The 17,458-nt window shown below is 38.9% G+C and overlaps 1 protein-coding gene across 5 annotated transcripts; it reads right to left on the minus strand.

The window, feature by feature from the left end:
- Nucleotides 1-422: 422 nt before the first annotated feature.
- Nucleotides 423-17,308, minus strand: atf7b (activating transcription factor 7b). Of its 5 annotated transcripts, none has more exons than XM_038275252.1 (12): nucleotides 17,195-17,308; nucleotides 13,637-13,697; nucleotides 11,569-11,665; nucleotides 11,327-11,454; nucleotides 11,090-11,215; nucleotides 10,840-10,997; nucleotides 10,598-10,694; nucleotides 10,377-10,496; nucleotides 7,326-7,475; nucleotides 3,202-3,375; nucleotides 2,998-3,103; nucleotides 423-2,855 (listed from the first exon to the last, which is right to left on the minus strand). In XM_038275252.1, exons 2-12 carry the CDS (start codon nucleotides 13,682-13,684, stop codon nucleotides 2,620-2,622), a joined length of 1,440 nt encoding a protein of 479 aa, XP_038131180.1. In that variant the 5' UTR covers nucleotides 13,685-13,697; nucleotides 17,195-17,308; the 3' UTR covers nucleotides 423-2,619. The 5 variants fall into 5 exon arrangements, with proteins under 5 accessions (XP_038131180.1, XP_038131179.1, XP_038131182.1 ...); XM_038275251.1 differs by having other exon boundaries at nucleotides 3,202-3,390; XM_038275255.1 differs by having other exon boundaries at nucleotides 2,712-2,882; nucleotides 3,202-3,390; nucleotides 17,195-17,307.
- Nucleotides 17,309-17,458: the final 150 nt, after the last annotated feature.

Genomic DNA, 17,458 nt, shown 5'->3' on the forward strand with positions numbered 1-17,458 from the left:
TAAGCTGTTAACTGAGACATTTTTAGTTTAAGTTTGCTTTTATTTAGCTTCTGTTTTATTGTTTCATGTAAAACACTTTGAATTGTCCTTATTATGAATTTAGCTATGCAAATAAATTGCCTTGCCTCTTAGCAGCACTCAAAACTGATCTTAAAAGTGCAAACCTCTCCCAACATGCAGATTAACTGTTTTTGTGGAGTTCAACTTAGTGTTACAATGTTTTTTCTTCATATGAGACAGGGTAACCAAGGTATGTACTTCCTGCACACAAAAAAAAAGTACATTAAAACGAGAAAAGCCCCGAATACATGAACAGAACTATATAAGGAAACTTCAATTTACTTTCAATTCAAAAAGTAGTCTGGTATTTAACCTTTCAAAGTGCTGAGAATCCAGCCAAATAAGAATAAAACAATGTTTTATTTTTTTGTTGCGCATTAATTTATTTCATTTGTCCAAGACAATGTATTTATTAGCCGAGACTATACACAAGTTATTTCCCATCCTGAGGCCTGAGTATTTCTCCACAGATATTTTCAAAATGCTCCCCAACATAGTTCAACCTTAAAACACCAAAATAAAATAAAAACCTCTTAAAAGAAAAAGAACCAATACAATCACACGGAGGATAAAACCGTAACATTCCCACAGAGAAAATAAACTAAAACACATTTTCTAAAATGGTTACAAGAAAAAAAAAAAAGGTGATAGTCTTGTAAGAACATTGCCATAATACAAAGCTGCAGAAGAACATGAAGAGAAGCACCTTGCATGTGTAATTAATCTGGTTAATAATGCAATAATGGTACAAAGCTCTAAATCAGACCATGTGTAACTTTACATGTGTACTGATCCACGATCCATTCACTCAACAATAATCTTCACATTTCCTTTGGTCACCTCGTTACTGTAGCGTTTGTCTGAAATAGCGCAAACCCTGTCAGCAGTCCGACTCTACATGTCCACTCAAAGCAAGAACATTGATATTCAATAGAAAAATATATTGCACTACTCTTTACTCAACTGAAATGCCTGGGTAAAGGATTTAAAACCTGTTACTTTTGATTATCAGTTAAAATTCTAATAGTCCAAAGCTTTCAGGGCCACAAATGAATCCTTAGAGAGCCGGGACAATTTTCACATTTATAGCTGGATGTTAAAAAACAGTGAGAGCATAATGGGCTACGTACAAACAGTGGTATTCTTCAGCCTGAAGTAATCCATGCAGTCAGTTAGGGTTGATACGATTGACTAATATCATGATATCCATTCCAAATGGGTTAAATATTAATAATAAAAAGGGCACACAATCACAGGATTAACTGTGTTCACGTCTACGGTTTGTTGCGAACTCAACCAACATCCACCGAGTGCATTTATAGAGTTGACTCAAAAAAAAAAAAGAGAAACGTGTTTAAAGGGGGGAAAAATAAAAGTTTCTAGAATGCAATCACTGCATTCAAGGAAGGTTTTACACAAAGTAAAAATAAATCATAAACAAAGTTTTACCTGAATATTTTCCAAGTAAACATACATCAAATCGTGTTTTCAGACATGAAACCAACACCAGATGTGAGTAACAATCATCCTAATCCACACACAGAAATCAATGAAACTGAATTTACATGATCAAACTGAATACATTTAGGAAAAGTTAACCAGGTTGGTTTATGCTAACTATATTTCCAGCACAAGACTCTTCAGGTTTGCTGAAGGACATTTAGTGAAAGACTTGAAGTCTTTTCAAAGTATAACCATGAACAGTTTAGGTGATTGCACAGGACAATGCCTGAAAATACAAATTGTGCTGTACCCCATAAACATACAATTCTAAAAAGTGAAGTTTGGAGATGGGAGCATTATAATGTGGTTCTGTTATTCAGAATCTTGCAAAGCTGAATGAAAGGGAAAATGAGGAAAGGGACAAGACAATTATGTCAAAACATTGCCATTTTGAAAGACTTAAAACAGATAAAAATCTTTGGAAAGAACCCAAGATTAAAGTGCAAAGAAGAGGCTTACAGGACTTTGTGTATTATGGCAGACATTACCAATCACGACGGATGAATGTTACCCACATCTGGGGTTATTTGATGCTAAAAACCTCCTATATATTTACTAAGAAAAACACTGGCAAGTTCAACAGGTTGTTTATCCTTGAAACAAAACAAAAAAACAAATGCAGAAGTTATATTTCCTTTTTTTTTTGTACAAAAAAAGATATATTACAGTAAAACCGTTTGCCTGGAAAGAAACAAAACCTCATCACAACCAGTGTGGGAAGAAGTTGGACTGATGCAGCTTTCCAAACTGAAATTAAATTATTCATTGGTTGAAAACCATTTTCATATTTTTCCTGTGAATCTAAAATAATTTCCAACTGTCATAACTGACCCCGAACCCCGCAGAGTAAGTGTTCGACACGTAATTCAATATTTACAAACAGAATGATGAAGCGTTTCTCAAAAGGTACGTCGCCATGTGTTTGTGTGATTACTGTAACTACAGGGGAAGGGGCATCTATGTAGTGAGGGTGGCTTCCCTCTTTACGACGAGCTTTGCATCGGTCTGGCCTCCAAACGCCACTGGAGTTCATTCTGGTTGCCATCAGCCCACACATCATCTCGGGGCTGGCTGTGACTGCGGTGCAATGACGACTCCTCCAGGCTGGCCCGAGCCCATGCCGGCTAACACCGACATGGCCACTGCCTCTGCAGCTCGGACGCTTAGTCCATTTATTGTGGGCCCTGGGCTCGAGGACACGGCAGCGGGTGACGGCACATGCTGAATGACCGCCGCTGGGGAACCGATGTGCTCAGTGGGAGCCTCCCTTGAGGCTTCCTCTCCTCCTGCAGCTACAGACAGACAGAGCAACATTCACCCTTAGAGAGGTGAGCGAATAAAAATGACACATTAGATGGATGAGATGGTGGATGAGTCCTGGCTCAAGAAGTGATCAAACAGGTTGATTGCTAGTCAATGATCTGGAAAGGTTACCTAAAAAAGCGGCCTTCTTCTGCATGACAGTGACAGGACAGTCTTTGTGAGCTAGAAGGAGCTGCTTCAGCTGTGCCACCTCGTTCCTTAGCAGAGTCACTTCGTTCTGATGGCAGCACAAAATAAACAGCACGCCATTCACTCAGTCCTCAGACCAGTCTAAGCATGTTTAAATGTTTCAGACACAATCTGTTGATTACTTACTGTTAAGGAGATGTTCATGTTGGCAAGATCTTCAGCCTTTTTCTCTAAGGAGTTGACCCACAGCTTTCGTTTTTGTCTGCAGCGAGACGCAGCTGCCCGGTTTCTTTCTAGAAAGCGCTGCCTTCTCTCGTCAGGGTCCATCTCTGATGCACGCCGCCGCCGTCCTCCTGTTGGCTGAGCAGGGGACACCTGGAGAATGAGGAGGGGGTAAGGTTGGCCAGTTGCAGACATATATATTCACCAGTAAATCATTACCTTGATGTCATGACATATTTAATACATTTTTTTTATTCATTTCTTTTTACAAATTAAAATGAAATTAAGTGTAATGAGTGAGTGTGATTTTCAGAAAATTTAAAACAACAGCTGTTTTGCAGTTATAGATTTCACTGCAGTTATAGTTCCTTTTCCAATCCCTTTATTTTTCTTGTCTGTCTGTAGCTACCATCAATCGACTTGCCAATAAGCTGCAACCATACAGGAGGTAATGTTACGTTAGCGCTGAAACAATTTGAGCAGCAAAGAGGCTCCTGCTTCTTCATTTTTGATGCTTGTCCACATTAAGGTCAGACATCTCTTAAGAGCATCTTTGATGCTCCTGAAGCTCATTTGGTAACGTGTGTACAGAGGCCACCAGTCTCGCCCATTGAAGGCTGGATATGGGCACCAGCACCCCAGAAGGGATAAGCGTGAGGAAAATGGATGGATGGGTGTACAGAAGCGTCTGATGCTTCTGCTGCTCCTGTGTTCAATGCCAGAGTGGCTTTTAGGGATGGGAATAGAAAAACGGTTCCTGTTCAGAACCGGTTCCGTGTGTACCAATTCCATGGCACCGTTTGGCAGCTCGCTTAACGATTCTTTTAACGGTTCCAGGCAGCACCTGAGCCTAGAGCTGGGCGGCACGACTTATGTGAAGTTTTCTACGAAAGTTACCTCACGTTTTTTACGCAAGTTACGCCACGGCATTCAGTAAGCAAGTATGACGTGACCAGGCGTAAGTCTAGAAAAGCAAAACAAAAAAAATGGCGTCCCATCGGATAAATCGATCGAAAGTTTGGATGTAAAGTGGCAATTACATCCGCGGGAGGAAATACATCCAACATGCAGAAACACCTGCGCACACAGGTGTTTGATTTTAAACACCGTATGATGGAGCCCCACCCAGCACATTATGATGTGTGTGTGTATATATATATATATATATATATATATGATAGACATAGACTGATAGTTTATGACTTTATGACTTTATTTTACATTTCACATACCTACTACACTTTAATGTAACAGTCAATCCACCTGTTTATAAGCCATCCGGATTGTACATATGACATCTCAAATCTCTGTGCTACTCCCTTGTAATTTTTTATTTCTTATTTTTATTTTGTTTTTCATTGTGTGTGATACATGTACACTTGCACCTTAATCCTTATTTATCTTGATATACTGTATATACCTTAATATACTGTATATATATATATATATATATATATATATATATATATATATGTTTTATTCTTAATGCACCTTTTTCCTCCTTGTTTGCACCTTCTTTAATTACTATGCCAATATGTGACCAGTGAATTTCCCCGCTGTGAAATCAATAAAGCTCATCTAATCTAATCTAACATTTCAAAACACGTTTTTGGTTCACACGACTGCTGCTCATCACCACTCCCGCCCGCACCCGCAATTAGCTTTCAATATTTGTCCCTCCCCGCACAGCTTTGTATTGGGTCTCACGAGTCCCGCAGGAGTGCAGGGCTCTACCTCACAGACTCCCACATACTGGTGTAAGCTGTCTCTGGGATTCCACAGTAGTAGCTGCCTTAGTCCAGGTCGCCTCTTGGGTTTCATTTTATTTTCTTTATGTTTTTTTTTTTTTTTTATGTAAACCTAGTAGAATTTTACCCTTATATATATATGCTTCTCTGATTGGTTGATGTGGTTTGTCGAGCTGCAAAAGTTCAAATTTTCAAACTAGCATTTGCTGCTTGTGAAGCGCATCATGCAATGCAGATGTTAGAAAGCTTATGAGGCACTGCTCAGATGTTCAGATTCAAGATGTGCTGCTTCTGCTGCTCGAGATGCACTTCAACCATATACTTTACATGTAAACAGACTACTTCAGTTGCTCAAATTCAGTTTGAACGCAGCATAATGGGATATACATGAGGCTTTGGCTGCAGAAAATTCCTCTACAAAATCTCATTTGCATGTAATGACGATCAGCAACTGCATATTTAGAACTTCTGATAAGGGGCGAAAAAACCTCTGCTCCCCAAATGAGAATTACATCACAAATCACACAACAGGGACAGCCAAAGATAGGCACCTGCCCCACTGTTACCCTGACAAGGACTAAGTGGGAGAAAACGGATCTCACAACATGAAGGATACAAAACAAAAGAGTGTGCTGCTATTATCACAGCTGCTGTGCTATGTAGCAAAACATACACTCTTATTTACAGCTGTAATTTTCCAATGCTGGTCCTTTAGGCAAAGTGTCCTGCAGGTTTTGGTTGATCTGGCTCAAACACAAACAAATGATTCAAAGGAATGAATAACATCAATGGCTTTTCGACAAGTCCTCTTAAGGAACTTTACTGACTCAATTGAGTGTAGGTGTGCTTAAATACCTTAGCATCCAAAACATGCAGGCAGGATGCCCTAAGGACACAGAAGTGGGAAACACTGATACTGAAATTGGGCAATGAGAATCATATTCGAGTCCTTTATATCAACAGCACATTTAGCCAGCTGCATGTAACCATATGTCATTTATAAAGCTGAAATAATTAAAAAATAACTCCTTTACCAAAATGTTTAATCACACTGGGCAATTAATTAGCAATATAATCACAGTTAAACAAAAGGCAATTTTCTAATCCCAAAGCCACTCAATTCTGGTCACATTGCATTTAACAAGAGTGATGCTACGTTCACACTAAATGTGACTTTAGCAGCAGGTTTAAATGCAAAGTCTATGGTTGAAGCACATCAAGGTGCATCAGATGGTACTCCAGCACATCAGGGGCAGCGAGAACTGCGCACCTTGCCACATCTGAAGCAGCGCCTCATGAGCTTTTTAGCGTCTGAGGCACGTGATGTGCTTCAATTAGCAGATGTTGGAGCTGGAAAATTTGAACATTTGAACATGAACAACTGGTGTTAGCAGTTTGTACCATAACAGTAGTGGAAATCCCCCCGAGAGGCTTGTGGCCTAAGGCTGGGCGTGCTGGGGGTGGATTCCCAGTGACAGCGTACCGCCAGTATCTGGGGGTCTGTGCAACTCTGACAGCTAAATAATATTTTAAGGTAGGATAATAAGCTTGATGACCTGACTTCACAGGCAATGTTTTGAGGTGTAATTTCCTGATTAAGAATATACTGAAATTACTTTTAACCAACTTATTACACAAAATATACTAAAGCCTTTGAACACAGGAGCAGCACAAGCATCACATGCATCTGCACACGCTTTACTAAATGCACCCATCATATTACTGCTAAAGATTAGAAGTTATTTTAAAAAAAGAAAAAAAGGCAAAGCCCTACTTCAGAACCAGACTGCTGCATCTCAAACTCTTATATCAGAAATATACTGGGAACTACACTTAAAGCTAAGGAAAATGCAGCAATAAAGTCTGTGGGACGGTTTATATCGATACTAACGAGTCAGTGAGAGGGGACTCTCAGAGCAGGAACTGTGAAGTTTGTTAAAGCCCCTAGGAGAGTCAGCATGAGTCTGACCTTCCTGCTATACATGCACTATGTGACTCCAAACCTAACCGTTTTCCCTTGCCATTGACAGATTTCATTTTGTATTCCCCCCCCCCAAAACAGATGTTTTACTTTGTAAACGTCTCTCTCGCATTGGTTTAAACATGAACCGATTGGGTCTCATACTCATTTACGATAGTCCAGCAGCATTACGGTTCAGTGCAAAGTTATCCATACAAAGCATAAAGTAACTTAATCATACAAAGATTTTCAGCAACATTGTACCATAACTAATTAAAATATAAGTGCCACCGTTGGCATTTTTTGTTAATTTTTTTTTCTACCCTGCTGCTTTGTCTATACGTTTGTGTCGAACCTGTGTGCGTTCCACATTATTGTACCTGAGGTTGTGCAGGCGACGGTGTATCAGAGTTCTGAGTGGGTTGCTGGCTCTGTTCTTGTCGCTGAGGGATAGCAGGGATGGATCCCGATCCACCACCTGCTCCGTCTTGTGCTACTGGGCCTTGATGAGAAAGAGCTGCCTTCAGCCTCTACAGTAACACACAGGCAATCCACCATGTTAGTGTTAACCCCTCTAAGAACAACTGTTTAAATTCCTTTATAAATCACACCTGTACCTTAAGGTTAAGTGTGATTAGGTGGCTCCACCTTATGATTGACCCTCCCACATTCAACCATAAAAAGTCTAGTCTAAAGTCATAACGATGCATAAATGTCTAGGGTAAATGTTATTTATTGGTTACCATTGGCATTTTGTTATTTTTCTAAATATTTTTAATTGTATTTGGACCACAAATTGCTTGTTTTTATTAAACTGTGTTTCTTTAGAACCGTGCAGTCCCCTACACTTCCCATTTTTTCCTACATTGAAGGAGTGTGCACTGATGTTTTCTTGAAAATGTTTGATTATAAGGGAATGGGATGGCATTTGTCTAGCAGGTTGGTTTCTCCAATATTAGACCCATCTGAGCACATTTATCCAAAGCAATAGGGGAGTATCATCTGCTAATAAGAAACATCTTTCCCCCTAATTTTGTTGGCCTAGTGGGTTAGAGCACTGCGCTTGTGCTCTGAGAAAGTTGCAAGTACCCAGTTCCATCCCCACAGCCTGCACTCTGGGTTCCTGAACAAGACCCTTAACCCCACACTGCTCCCCACGAGCCACACAATGGTAGCCCCCTGCCTCCCCCTTTACAAGGCTTCCAGAATAGTCTAAGGATCCACTCTGCTCAATTAGAACAGGCATTTAAGCAATATTTTATTGTTTACTGTAAATAGTGGGGATTCCTGACACCTTCTTACATTTCTAGAAATGTAATGTTGGGCAAAACATTTAAATATTTTTGCAGACTTTGAGATAAAATGTAATCTGCTTTTAAAACTTTTTTTCTTTGTAAGTCAGAAGAAATCTCAGAGAGGAATTATGGTGCAGTATGGTTTAATTTCCCCAACTTACTATCAGAGCCGCCATTTCCTCCTGCCTCTAAAATGTGTGACTCACTCATGGATGGGTCAGAGTAAGCGTGAGGGACTGGGGTCTGCTCCGGGTCTGCCAATGCATCAGCGCTAAGCCACAAAGGTGTCAGAAGCCTCATCAACCTCATCAACCCATGTTTTAGTTTTAAAGCATCAAAAAAAGGATAAAGGTACAGTGTTTAAAGGTTCCTTTAAGAGACTAAAATTAAATGAAAAATGACCGTGATGCTGATGGTCAACTGAAACGCCGGCGACAGCCACTTAGCCACAGTACTATTAGGTACACCAGTATCAGTTAAGTCACATGTGCGACCACAACCCCCATGAAACTGGCTAAAGTGTAGGGAAACTCCAAACACTTGTGCCACAATAACAATAAACACTAATATTTACTTTGTCTCCAACGCCCTGGACCATTTCCCACTGGTGCAAAGTCTTCTTTTCAAAAGAAAGTGGCGGTTTCATTTCATTTGGAAATCAAACTGCAAGAGTCTGAAGAGGAACTAAATCCAGGTTGCTTGAGGTGCAGAAGTTTTTACAGTCAGTGAAAATTTGGGGAAACATGAGAATGTGGTTTATAAAGCCCAAAGTGTTCCTCTTGGGTAATTTAGAGCAGGGATCTTCAAGCCAAGGACCCCCAAACTGATGGTGAGATGGAGCGGGGGACCCCCTAATTATATATATTGTATGAAATTGTGTTATATCAAACTGGTCCTATAGTCACTCTATTACAGATGGAATAATGTGACTAAGTAATTTCACCCTGGGATTATTAAAGTATTTCTGATCCTGATTCCTCATTGATGGGACCGGTGTTGAGAATGAAACGGTGGCCAGCTTTGAAAGAGCTCCTGTTTGTCGCTGAATGTGTGCATTGGTGACTAAAAGACATCATCTGCCATGTATCGTTTACTACAACGTGTTGAATTCATGTTAATGTGTATTTAAAGACATTTCAATTAGTGGAAAAAACGCAAAAAAAAAAAACAAAAACAAAAAAACAGTCTAATCAACCAAAACTTTCAAAACCCCCATGTAGTACCTCCGTGGACCCCCTAGGGGTCACAGACCCCCTGTTGAAGACCTCCGATTTTGAGCATTCCATGCTTCCCTCTACTGACAAGCTGCCCTTACCTGAACTAAAAGACCTATAAAATTTAGTCAAGGTGAAGATGATAACACCAGATCCACGCTGGGTGAGTGTTTATGATCTCACCAGTGTGACGGAAATCAGGGAAGTAAATAATGGAGAGCAACATATAAGGAAGCCACGGCGTAGTAAGTGTGCTTTATTGTTTAGCTCTTTAATCTGTCCAAATCCCTCTCACCAGTGCTGCGCCATGTTTATCGAATGTAAGCGGAGCTGTTTTGGCTTGTTAGATCAGAAGCATCTGGCGCGGTGTGTTGACGTTCTTACGTTGCGTTTAATGGTGTCACGTAATTTAGCGGATCAACACGGCTCTGGTGTTCCCACAGCATGCCGATCAGAGCAGAGGCAAGTTTAAAGCAGGTTGCTCGCCGAGTCGTTTGACACGGCTAGACAAGAATCAGTAAGCCATTCCCACTGCCAACAAAAGTTGATTGTTCCCGGATTTAAACAGGTTTTTTGGCCTGTAGGAATGTGGCATTCATGCATACAGAATCCACACAAAGTACAGAGCATATATTTCACAGTACATTGACACATTGCCAGTAGGTTCAAACCTATCAAGCGTATTTTTATAGTTCCAATTTCATGTTATAATTTTTCCAAATATATATATACATTTTTAGATTTGTATTACCTATAAAACTATCAGAATTACTAGAAATATACAACTCTTTGTGCAGTAGATTTATATAACATAAGTTTCACTTTCTGAATGGAATCACTAAAATGAATTAATTTTCAATCATATTCTTAACCATTGGGGGTGCACTTGATAAATGAGAACAGTAAAAAACACTAATCTTACCATTTTGGTCTCAGAGTGAAGACCATATCCAGATGGGGAGGAGGAACCACTGCTGGCTCCGCCTATAGGAGGTCCTGGGATCCCAGGGATGTTAGGCACTGTGTTTACCGTCCTTGCAAGCTTCCACATAGCAACAAATTTTTACAAACAAAACAAAAAAGGGTAAATAAAATGGAAATTAGAAAAGCATTTTTGGTTTATTCTTCTATATATTCACTTACAGATATAACTGAAGTCATCTGTACAGGGCTGGGCAGAAGAGGGACCGCTTGCCCATTAGAGAGGTGCCTCACCAGTGGATATGCACTTGTGGGAGATCTGTAAAAAAAAAATAAGCATGGTTTTAGCCCATTTGATAGATTTTTTTTGTGCAGATTGTATGAGAGCTTGAACAAACTTTTAGTGTTTATCTACAAATATATCCTCAGCACAATAGAAAGGGGTAAAAGAGCAGGTAATTTACCCAAGCTGCCTGTTGGAAGGTGGAGCCTGTGTGATCACGGATGTTGGAGAAGGCAGAGTTGGGTGGAGCTGGTCATTGGTCAGGTGAAGGGGAAGAGACCCCGGTCGAACAATCGTTGGAGTTGGAGCAGAGCTTACCACGGGCTTATTGAGAAACTCCTGTAAACAATAGATTATGCACTTTATCAGGATGCATTAGCAGTGAATATATAAGGCACTAATTGAGCAGTGCAACCCATGTATCTTCTCACCCGTGAGTCCCTGCTGTTCTCAGACATACTGGAGGAGGAATCTGGACTGTCGGGGGGGGAGGAATCAACTTGTAAGGACGACTCGTCCTCATCTTTTACTTCAGAGGGTGTTTGTGAAGGTGCAGCCTTAAAGAGCAGAAACGCAAAAGGAAACATGTGAATGCTGATAATTCAGGTGAAATAATGAAAAGGCGACTCAACTGAATAAGCTGAAACTGAATAAACCTGTGTACTTACAGGGTGTTTTGTTCTCTGCTCGTCTTCCTGTGTTTTAGCAAACTCCTGATCAAAGGAACCAGCCAGCTCGTTGAATAGACCGACCTCCTCACAGTTCTTCAGGAAACGTGTGGGGGTTGGGGTCTGGTCTGAGACCAAAAATAAAAAAAAGGAAAAGACATTAGTTACATCTTTGTTAGGAGAAAGCATATTCCTTAAGCCACATATTGCATAAAAATATATTAACAAGCTGTAGCACTGACCTGCAATAATAACAGAGTCTGTCCTGGCAGGACCAAATTTTAAAGTCATTTCATGTTTGTGTTTGTGGACTGAGAGGTGATCTTCATTTGTGAATCTCTGCAAGAAGAAAAAATAAGTCAACAGCAGGAAAACAGATGTATAGATAGAAGGAAAGAACAATATTTAATCTTCTACAATTTAAAGATAATTAAGAGCCTCTGCTTAATAAGTAGATGGTTAATAGAAAAATAATGTGAACAGGTGATATGTTACCTATTACTTTCAAAAGTTTCACCAAAATTCCATCCTATTTTATTTCTATTAGCCTTAAATTATAAAATATGCACCCTCGCACACTTTTTAAATATAGAAAGTATAGCAATGATTATGATTTTGAAAAGCAGGTACTTCAAGAAAGATCTCTTTCATATGAAATCAAATGACAATAAAATAGAGGCAACTTATTTTATTCTAAAGTTGCAATTTTATTTGTTTTTTCCAATCATAACGCAGTGATAATATGGTGGTGCATATTTGTGAACGGGATGGAAAGGATACATAGTTTTCAAACCTTTATAACCATATATCTAATAAGTTGTGTTTTGCATTTACTTTGTAGAACTATCTTTTGCTGTATTTTTTAAATTTTTGCTGTAATTTTAAAATGTAGCCAAAAGTCTTTTAGGATATGCCTGTACTAGCTTTGCTCATCTAGTGAAAAAAAAAAGGTTCAAGGTTGGGAGGAGTGCATCTGTGAATATTAGTTTTCATGTCTAGACCTGGTTTTTTAAATTTAATTATCTCTGAACTAAATTTATCTCTGGCTGGGTGATTCTAACAAATGGCCTTGCTCTGGTCTAAACCATTCTTTTATAGCTGTTTAAACTGGATTAAAGCTAATCAAAGGCTAATTCTGGCATGTTATAGGCGTACCGTTGTGGATATGCAACACTCTACTAAATAAATACATTTCAAATTAAAGCTTTGGCTAAATGTTTAGCATCTACAAGGTTTTCTACCAGAAATCTCCTTTGTTCAATTACAAGGCATTTAGGGTGAAATGCAGTGTTACTTTTCCTTTTATAGATTTTTGAAACAAAATCAGAAAAATCTTCTGAAATGAGCGTTGATACTACGTTTTTTTTGTTGGCCGAAGAGAGTGGCACAACATTTAATCCCACGCTTCAACATATAGCCATTGCCAAACAGTTGACAACAATGGCTCTCTTTCAGAAAAAGAAAAAAAAAAAAATTTGTGGCTCTGCTATCATGATGTGTTACAGTCACAACTATGCAACATTTGGTCTTTTATAATTATGTAAATTCTCCTTAAAATGAACAGGATTTTCTGTTGCACTTTGATAGAAAAGGAAAAAGTTTAAGGAGTATTAATACATTTGGAATGGTCTATCAATCATCTTTACTGTTGACAGGCTGCAGCCATATCCCGGAACTTGGTTTCCAGCCGTTTTTGTTGATATTTGCATTTTCCCGTTCTCTAGCTTCCTCTCAGGCTCGAGCATCTGTACGGCTTTACAATAAACCATAAGCAGTTCCGTGCAAACATGAAATTGTTTGTATAAACTTTTTTCTCCTTTTTTTTAAATAAAGCATTTTAAATGCCACGATAATCACATTTAATGAATGTTAATGTCAATTAAGGCCTTAAATTAAAAAAATTATAATTTAATTACTTTTAATAACACCCAGAAACCCCGATGACAGCTAAAGTCTTTTTTTTTCAAGCAGAATTATTATACAGGGTTATTGCACAGGGTTATTTACATGAGTATTTATATAAATGGGTATTTATCTACATAGCTATTGCACTGGATATCAAATATAAAGAAACAGGTTATTGCACAGGGTATTAGATAGTAATTGCAGATTATACATTACAAATGAAATTACATGACAACGCATGGGTTCCAAATGGTTGTAAGAATTGGTAAAGGATTGATTGACCCAGAACGATTCTAGTGTAATGGCATTTAATATAAATGTAATGGAAGGAACCTAAGTTCTTTCTGTAAAGAATTACAGTCAAAAGGATTTAACCAGGGGGGTAGTATGGATGAGAAATTTTACCTGCCCACACCCGGGGGCCGTGCAGACAAAGGGTCGATCATCCCCCATCTCAAACAGAGTTCTGCAAGGAAGTATAAGACACAAAAACATTAGGCTCTAAAGGGAATTTCAGTGAAAACTGTTAATAGGGGACATTTTCTTTTTGAAATAATTGGAAAAGTATAATTTAAAAGGTAAAACGTTAATTATAGAAGATGTCATAGAGGACTACTTCATTTTATTGTTATGACTACATTAAAAGATTAAGTGTTTCTAACATGTCTTTGACACAGAACAAAACAACTGTAAAAACTTGGTTATATGTTGAGGAAACAAAACTGATGTTCCTCACCGCTCACCCACGACTGCCCCTGGGCAGTCGTGGGTAAGGTCAGGGTGAGCGGTTAGGGTGTCAGACTTGGATCCCAAAGGTTACCGGTTCGACTCCTGACCCGCCAGGTTGGTGGGGGGAGTAATTAACCAGCGCTCTCCCCCATCCTCCTCCATGACTGAGGTACCCTGAGCATGTTACCGTCCCGCCACACTGCTCCCTTGGGGCGCCATTGAGGGCTGCCCCCTTGCACGGGTGAGGCATAAATGCAATTTCATGGTGTGCAGTGTTCACTTGTGTGTGCTGTGTCACAATGACAATGGGAGTTGGAGGAGTTTCCCAAAGGGCTTTCACTTTCACTTTCACTTTCACTTAATAATTTCCATAACTTGTCAGATTATTTTAATAAATTATAAAAAGACAAAAAGGACAGTGTAACAGTACACAAACTCACTACAAAGGGCTAGGGGGTATAGACTTAAAATTGTACGATAAAAGTAAGGTTAAAAAAACCTCTACATTATGTATGGAATGCCAAAATAACCATTGCCCGGCACTAACAAAAAATAGGTCTTAAAAAATATACTGATTTAAAATGGGCTTCTTCAGTTCACCAGTTACATAAAGAAGTATGATTTATATCACTAAACATCCCATTGTAAACCCATTTAATCTTAATCTTTAAATATGTCAATGACCCAATGGAGAAAAGAAAGAACCTAAAATAATAAAAATGCATCTATTTTGTGGGGAGCTTTTAAACATCTTTAATTATTTTTATATAGACAATCAATCAAAATGGGAAATTTATCACAATAATTACAAACAATACAATAAATGCCGACCCCTACTCCTTCCATAACTTTGGCTTTCTCTCTCCTTATATTCTGAACTATGCTAATGTAAACTGGAAATCCCTACCATCCTGTTGAATCATCGACTGATGTATGTCGATATACAAACCCAATATAAATTTGGAAATCTCAGTCGTCATTAAATGACAATGTTGAAAATGGTGAATCTGCAATAAAGTGTGTCAATAGTATGACCAAGCATTAAGGTTGAAACAATTAATCGATTACTGAAATAATCGTCAAATAATTTAGTAATTGATTAATTGTTAAATGGAGTTGGAGACTCTAAAACATGCCTTTAGCTGACAGAGGGTCCCACTTAGAGCTGCAATTATATCAAAATTGTAGAAAAATATATAAATCTTTTGTATTTAAGATAAAAAACCAAAAATAAAACGTTTTTGTCTGTCAATATGCTCTACTCAGAACTCCTCAAGTGGAAAAGTTTTAGTTTCACCTGGTTTAATTTCACACAAAAAAATTTGTTGAAGAATCTTTGTCTATCAGATTATTAATAAAAATGAAAGAACCGATAGCTTGATCAATTTGAAAAGTAATCGTTAGTTACAGCCCTACCAAGCATAACAACGGAAAACAATAGGTGAAGCAAATTACCCAATGACTTAATAACAACACCGCTAGTGGTTGGGATACACTGGACAACAAATTAACCTCAAAATGTTAGAAGCTAAGGAAAACAACATGCATCTGGGTTTTAAGAAAGTCTGAAAAGATCCAAATTTTGACAATTTTACATTTCAATAACCAAGTATTTTCAAATTGGATGCTATGGAATGTTCCTGTTCTGCAAGTCAGTAACTCAGCTGAACCGGAAGCAGGGTCGTTGATGTAAATAGGGACCAGGGTTGAGTGGTCAGAAACACAAGAGCTGCTGTAGCTCAAACTGCAAATTACTTTATCTGATAAAACAAATCCAACTTGTGTTTAATCTAAACTGAAACACCAAGCAAAGCAGTACATTTATCAAAATTGGGCTGAAGTGGTATCAATGCCACTGTGGAGAGGCTGCAGATTTGCACCTATTAGGGATGTAATCCACAGTGCATCCCAATTTGATGCAAAGCTACAGACCAGTCGGAGTGCCCACTGTGCTTGTGTCTACAAGTGAAAGAGCCAACATTGCTCTTGTGAACATCTCTGAACTGCATTATAGAGCACACAAAATACAGAGGTAGAGGGAATGGTAGATTATGTTGTGTCATCCAGATGTTTTTATGCACCGCACTCAGATAACAAATGGCACCAAAGACAGTTAAGGTTTGATATTTGTGACGACTCTGCTGCTTTTTCCATGTAGCTGTCATCTTGACTCATTCTATCCACCAGGCTATTGTTGCAAACCACATTCACTCTTTCATTTAAAGAAATGGAGTAGTTTGAAGCAACTTGCAACAAATACGTTTTTTGACAGGTTTGAGGTGATTAATTGGCCTTCAAGTCACCAAATCTGAACTAGTTGACAGTCCCTGCACATTAAAATCTGATCCTTAGAGGAACTTCAGAGAAACTTTTAGTGGCAAATGCCACACCACACATTCAGGGTCTCTTTTTTCCCCATACTTTAACAGGTCGAGGCGTGTGTGATTTTATGTGATCACTTATCAACTTAGTAACACATTTTAACAGTGCTTCTGTCTAGATCAACACGTCAAATCTGATTAAATACAGAAAATTAACCTTGCACCTGTTGAGACCTAAAACCTGCGATTGCACCGGAAATCCAGATCTCATCGGTAAGTTCAATAGCTTGAAGTGGTCAGTCTAAAGGGAGGGACACAGAGGCTAAACACAATCGGCCTAAATGAAGGGTTTGGCTTTGGACTCCGTGGATGATAATCAGGGAAAAAGCTTCGAGGATGAGGCAGCACAACCAATACAAGCTAACGTACAACCCACACTGCAGTGTCATCGAGTCGGTGAGCAGTGGCTGTTCTTACATATTTTCTAAATAAAGGTCTTCATATTCAGACAGCAAACTGATTGTGCGATACAGTGTATAATCTTTGCTTGCCATGACTTTCTGAAATATGTTCTGAAACGTATCATATTCTTACCACGTTTATGTACTTCATTCAAAATAGACGTAGTAATATTAGGAATCTGGCATGGTATGGAAATAATTAGAGGCCGAAATATTTAGAAATATTATTTGGCACCCACACATAAGCTAACTGTCTTCGTGCTAACTGCTAAGCGGAGCTCTATAAGCCCACTAGGGGAAATGTACACTACACGTTAGCAAGCTAATGCTAACGAGAGCTGTGGTTATTAACACCTCCGAAGGAGCAAGAATATAACGTGGTTCTTAAACACCAACCTTATGCTCCAGTTTATTCAAAAACAATACAGGATGTGCAATTCGTCCACACTTACCGGACGTTTAAAGTGCCTTTTTACTCCCCCTCCCTGCACCCGGACAGCGCCGCTGGCTGCGATGCTGCTGCTGCCTGTCCGTTGTTGACACTCTGACACTTGTATTAGCCAAATCTCGCGAGAGTTTAACGTTACGTAACAGGGTTGCTTTCTCGCGAAGCGAATGTGACTTACATTTACCATCCATTAATCTAAGTTAAGTTACATTTTAGAAGTTAAAACTTCAGATTTCATGACAACATAGCATCTTATGCAACAAGGAGT

This window comes from Cyprinodon tularosa, unplaced genomic scaffold (assembly GCF_016077235.1).
Source record: "Cyprinodon tularosa strain WSP-4 unplaced genomic scaffold, ASM1607723v1 ctg95, whole genome shotgun sequence".
NCBI classification, from domain to species: Eukaryota; Metazoa; Chordata; class Actinopteri; order Cyprinodontiformes; family Cyprinodontidae; genus Cyprinodon; species Cyprinodon tularosa.

Bases quoted from the DNA above. Each gene is read 5' to 3' on its own strand.
- atf7b (XM_038275251.1), bottom strand. From the start codon at position 13,684: ATGGGGGATGATCGACCCTTTGTCTGCACGGCCCCCGGGTGTGGGCAG. The intron at 10,998-11,089 runs GTGAGAAGATAC...TATTGTTTACAG, and splicing joins AGAACAGCAGGGACTCACGG to GAGTTTCTCAATAAGCCCGT. The intron at 3,104-3,201 runs GTAAGTAATCAA...TGCTGCCATCAG, and splicing joins ACATGAACATCTCCTTAACA to AACGAAGTGACTCTGCTAAG.